This window comes from Pygocentrus nattereri, chromosome 10 (genome assembly GCF_015220715.1).
Source record: "Pygocentrus nattereri isolate fPygNat1 chromosome 10, fPygNat1.pri, whole genome shotgun sequence".
Classification (NCBI taxonomy): domain Eukaryota; kingdom Metazoa; phylum Chordata; class Actinopteri; order Characiformes; family Serrasalmidae; genus Pygocentrus; species Pygocentrus nattereri.
The window spans coordinates 24,955,323-24,961,322 of record NC_051220.1 but is presented as its reverse complement, the minus strand read 5'-3'; the positions used below and the strand labels follow the sequence as shown (position 1 = coordinate 24,961,322).

At 42.2% G+C, this 6,000-nt stretch overlaps 1 protein-coding gene across 2 annotated transcripts in view; it reads left to right on the top strand.

The window, feature by feature from the left end:
• The first annotated feature begins 2,673 nt into the window (after nt 1-2,673).
• Nucleotides 2,674-6,000, top strand: part of slc35f4 (solute carrier family 35 member F4) — a 34,317-nt gene continuing 30,990 nt past the window's right edge. The window contains exon 1 of one of the 2 annotated variants that reach the window (XM_017711819.2): nt 2,674-3,060. In XM_017711819.2, coding sequence (XP_017567308.1) covers nt 2,841-3,060 — 220 coding nt within the window. In that variant the 5' untranslated portion in view covers nt 2,674-2,840. The remainder of the gene's footprint in view (nt 3,061-6,000) is intronic. The other variant, XM_017711818.2, reaches the window with a different exon arrangement.

Here is a 6,000-nt window from a genome sequence, read left to right as displayed (position 1 = left end):
CTGATGATTTAATGAAGTACAGGTTTTTCTTCTGTGACAATATGCTAAACGATATGAATGGGTACATCATACATTTTCTCTGTGTTTTTACAGGTGGAGAGTGTGCTGTTTCCCAAGATTTAGTTTTGCAAAAGCACTGCAATGTAACATGAAAATTACATAGAAGCCCCAAAAGCTAAATATAATTTCTTTTTCAACATTTACTGTCCACACTTTGCCTTTATTACAGCTTTCATTCTCTTCAGAAGACTTGCTTTCATTTTTCCAAGAAATCCTCAGAGATATTTTTAACACCTCCAAAACTTCAGATGTTAGACGTTGGTTGCATTTTCTGCTTCTCACAATCCAGGTAATCTCAAACACATTAATGATGTTGAGGTCTGGACTCTGGAGTGTTCTGAGAACCCTAGCAGCTGCTTAGCTTGATAAATATGTTTTGATCTTTTCAGCAGTGTGCTTGGGCTTATTATCTTGAAGAATTAATTTCTTGATGATCCTCCACCTGATGGTTGCATACATCTTTGATTGAGCCATTCAGTGCCGTATGTACTGCCTTTGATTACCTTCCAAGATCTCCAATTTAGAGTAATCAGTTCATGAAATCTTAGTCCACAAGTCAATTATACTTGTGTAATTTCTCCTCTTTTTCCTCTATTTCATTGTCTCATTGATGACTTCTTGACAGATCCAAGTTTTTTCTGTGCTTTTTTCCTGATGCTGAAAAATGAATAACTTTACATTATACACTTCATGGCAGTTTTGACTGGAAATTAAATAAGCGAAGAGTGATCCCTGACAATGCCACAGCACTGTCTATCTTAAATCATACCAACAATTTGTGATTTCAGACCAAACCTTTAGGATAATGTGGTAGTATGAGGGAAAACTGTTAAGCGAGGGGAGAGAACTCAGAAAACTTGAGCCAGAGTTCTGGACAGCCTCTCCTTGGGGCCAGAAGGCCGGACACTGTCTTTTTAAATGTGCTAGGACTGAGGAACCAAGAGATGATGAGGTGGTTTTGGGGATTGAGAAAAACCTTGGCATGAGGCCCAGAAGGTAGACACTGGAATTTATATGGCAGGCGTGGTCCTTCCCCCAAATTTCAGATATTTTATAACTCAGTGGTCTCCAAATCTGATCCTCTGTTCTGAGTTACATTGCCTTTGGGAACTGGCAGCTTTTTGGTAAAATATACATTTGTACTTCCTCTAATCATCACAAAACTTTAGGGTGTTTACTGCGGCTCTTGCTTATAGAATCAATAGTCCAAATTCCTGACAGGAACATATAGCAATAATCACATCCATGTCAACATATTCCCAGTTTCTATTTCTCACAGAACGCTGCCTGCTTATTAATCTTTTGTTAGAAACGTTCTGTTGGACCCGTAACACTTTCTCTATCAAAGCTCAGTGAACACTGCACACTAGGCTACACAGCAAGCAGACATGCACCCAGAGGGAACGCCCTTAAGTATTAAAGCCTAACATATGCCGAAAATGGAGGACACACCCCGAGCATGGAACGGCCAAGTGAGAGTCTGTTCTGGCCGGTTATGTGACGAAGCCCTGACACAGAATTAGCCCACTTAAATGCTTCTGCGAGTTGGGTGTAGTTTCGCCTTTCTAATAACAGAATCAAAGGACACTTCAGCATTTTCCTCAAAGTAACTCATTTCACTCCCTTGGCCTTCGTCTATCAGCATGTTAACCAGCAATTATCTGCACTGGTTTCTCGTCTAGTTGTGGCAAATAAATAATAAACAGTGTGTTTCGTGTCTGTAAGACACGAACGGCAGAGAGCGGCCCATATGGCCTGTCACTGGCCTGCGGAGAGGAAACGGCATGAAGAACCATCATGAGGAGGAGAATCATTCCATGACGACGGAGTCACCGGGACCCACCTCCTTCTCCGCCTCCTTCGCCTCCTCCTTTAAAATCACTTTGGCGCATCAGGGCAGACAGCGTTGTTTTTTTCCTACCCGTATTCCGGTAAAGCCCACCTCCTGCACTAGAACTGGTCAGTGAGTGTCCCTCCGCCTACGATAGGATTGGGTGTAAGGACGTGCTCCCTGCAATAGGATTGGCTAAAGATATCCTGCCTCCTACGCTGATTGGCTACTTAATTCATGTAGCGTATTTTCCCTTAGCGACTTTGGGTGTGAGAAATCACTGTATAAAATGACTTTCTTCTTCTTATCATTATTATTATTATTAGTAGTAGTAGTATTAGTAGTATTATAAATAATTCCTGCGCTGTGATTAGCTAATAGTATCCCACCCTAATACCTCTATGTTGTAGGAGTATGCCTCTTCATTTTAAATAGCGCCTATTTCGTAGTGAAATTGACTATGAAGTTGACTATAATTTTATTCTTTATATTAAACTTCTCGTCTTCTTCTTCTTCTTCTTATTATTATTATTATAACGCTACAATTCCCTCCTCCTACGCTAGGTGTCGTCATCCCGCCTTGTTAGTCTGGAATTGGCTTGTTGTTAATACTCACAAATAGCCCGCCTATCGTGGCTCAGGAGGAGGTGCAGTATTAGCCAATCCCGCCACAGGAGGCGGGGGCTGTCGTAATACGGGTGGGTAAAAAAACCCGAAAGCCTGCAGCTATTCTGAATCCACGCTCACAGCGCTACGCTTGTTCGAGTACACCGCTGCGCCCTCTGGCGTACGATCGCGTGAAAAACGCCAGCCAAGTTTCAGTAGCGCGAGTCTCCCCGTGTGTATGGGAATGTGTGTGTCCTCCGCTGTTGGGTGATGCTCTCGACAGCGGGCTTCGTGGGGTTCTCGCTCGTTACCTAGAAGCTGGCCTTTAGCTTGTTTTGCCAGAATGGAGAGCGAGGGAGTGGAGCAGCTCGGAGTCCGCCTGGAGCCGCTCAGGAGCTCCCACCTCCCGGGCATAGCGTCCCCCAAATCCCCCAAAGCCGAGAACCACCCGACCTACAGGGAAGCACCCAAAGTGACGGCCAACGGGGTGCATGACATTGAGGACCGCATTTTGCGAATGACGGGCTATTATGGCTACTACCCTGGATATTCCAGCCATAGAAGTAAGTGGGGGTGTGGAGGGAGACGCGAAGCACCTGAGGGCTCAGAGCGCCAGAGAGAAGCATGTTTTTGTTGCTCGTTTCTCGTTTGTTTGTGTAACAAATCAGTGCTGAGTGGCATTTCTTAGCAGCACGTCCGTGTTCATGTAAAAGCTATCAAGACTAGCTGGTGTGGTGGAGCAATTAGAAATGGAGGAGTGCATTTAGAGTTGGTTGGGTTTTATGTGTGTTTAAGACTAATGTTATTTGCATAAACCTGGTGGGTGGTGTAGAAGCAGGTTTCCCCTCAAAGCTTAAAGCGAATAGATTCAAAATCAAGAGTACATCCCTCATGGTGTGGACTCATGTGGACAAGTTCCTGAGCAAACTTTGGACTCATTGTAAATGGTATGCTCTGGAATGAGCACAAAATAAGACAAAAGACCTTCTTTTATCCATTCTTGACCAAGGAACGGCACCATTTAGTTCATTATATTGTGGCACACTGTGTCACTCACTCTACAGAGTCAAATCACCACTTTTAAATTGAACTCCACTAGTGTGAAATGAACTGCAGTGTGCTCCACTATGTGTTCTTATGTGCTCTGCAGGAGTTAATTTAATGTTGCTGGCTCTCCTGTGTGGCTTTTGCTCTACTACTGGCTGCAGCAGATTCAACTAATTGAATAGAGCTGCTATTCTCCTAAGATTGCCTATTCTCCAAAGAGTTGACTAAGCAGTTATGTATGCACCAGCATGTAATGCTATTAGGCAATGACAAGCTGATAAAAAACTGCAGATGACTTGTTATGCATTGAGATTTGTAGACAATATGAAGTTTTAATGGCTTGAGTCTTGCTGTTCTATTATTAGATCCACTATGTTGTATAAAGGAGCTCCTAGGGCTGCACGATATAGGCAAAATACTAGTTTGAGATAATGTTGCTAAATATTGTGATTGCTATATGCCGTTCTATATATTGAAAAACAATAAATAATAGAAATACCCTTTTATAGCTGTAATCGATCAGGGTGCTAATAGCACACACATAAAAATAATAATTATATACAACCCTATGATATCAGCATTACAAAGGCCAGTATCATGATAACGAGTAGTAAACGATATCACTCAGCCCTAATTGCTTGCCGTGCAAACAGTTGTGGCTCAGTGCAAGATGTTGCTGTTAAGGTTTCATTGGGCAAGCAAGAATCTAATGGGTTGTGTGAATGTGGCTGAGTGCCGCTAATGAGATGATCTGGCTCTCTGCTCAGAAAGCACAGTTACAAAGCCCTGGCTGAAGAGCGGGTCTTCGTCGTCCCTGGTGTGTCATTATGGCACCAGCGCAGGACGTGCCTGCATGAATCATGTGTAATGAAGATCACAGTGTGTGTGTGTGTGTTTGCGTGTCATATTTATCAGCATCCCAGTGGATGGAGGCCTGTAACACTAAGACTGCTGCATGTTCCCTCACCCCACAAGCCGCATTACATAAGTGTGCCATGCATGAGGTGCTGCAACATGCACCGCAATTAAAACTCCAAACTGGCAAAGTGGCACAGGACCAAGAGCAGGATCACAATGTCCTTGCACAAGGGCAGCCTTCTGACCTCCCTATGAAAACCCTACTCCAACAGCTTTATAGAGGGAATGCACTGCATGTCTCTCACACGTTTTATATGTTCCTTGTGCATCATTATCTGGTGGCTGGCAAAGTGAGAACAGAGGTGGTACCAGGTTTACAAATACAACCCCATGTCCAAAAAAGTTGGGACGCTGAGCAAAATGTAAATAAAAACAAAATTGATGATGTGCAAATAATTTAAACCCTATATTTCATTGAAAATATTACAAAGACAACAAATGAATTGTTAAAACTGAGAAATTTTATTGTTTTTTTTTTTTTAATATATACCCATGTTGTATTTGTTGCCAACAACACAGTCCAAAAAAGTTGGGACGGGGGCGTGTTTACCACTGTGTTTCATCACCTCTTCTTTCAACAACACTGTAAGTCTTTGGAAAGTGAGGAGATCAGTTGTGGTAGTTTTGAAAGTGAAATGTTTTCTCATTTTTGCTTAACATAGGATTTTTAGCCACTCAACATTTTAGAGTCTCCTTTATCATATATTTCATTTTATAATGTGCTGAATGTTTTCAGTGGTGAGAGGTCTGGACTGTAGGCAGGTCAGTTTAGCATCCAGACTCTTTTAATATGGAGTCATGCTTTTGTAATATGTGCAGAATGTGGATATTGTCTGCTGAAATAAGCAAGGCATGCTGTAAAAAAGATGTTGTCTAGATGGCACTGTATGTCGCCAAAACATGTATATGTCGTTCAGCATTAATGCCTTCACAGATGTGCCAGTTACCCATGCCATGTGCACAAATGCACCCCATTACACAACTTTAACGGCCTTTTGTTGCCCCGTCCCAATTTTTTTTGGCACGTGTTGCTGGCATCAAGATGTGCATATATAATAATAATAATAATACATTGGATTTATAACGCACTTTTCATTTATAGTAAATCCCAAAGTGCTTACAGTGTACAACATTAATTAAAAGATAATAATCAAAAAAATAATACTAATAAAATATAATACTTTATTGTCCATATGTCCTCCTAAAAAGATATGTCTTTAGTCCCTTTTTAAAAGAATCAGTTGTCTGAGGCTTCCTCAGATGGTCAGGCAGGGCATTCCAAAGGCGTGGAGCTGCAGAACAAAAGGCACGGTCACCCATGGTACAAAGTTTTGTTCTGGTTGGAAGAAGATGGTGGAGATGCACAGAGCGAAGGGCTCGTAGATGTGTCTGTGGTACTAGCAGTTCTTTTAAGTAAGAGGGAGCCTGGCCATGAACACATTTGTGTGTAAGGAGGAGAACCTTGTATTCAATCCTCTTAGTCACAGGGAGCCAGTGAAGAGACTGAAGAACAGGTGTAATGTGCTCATTTTTGCGTA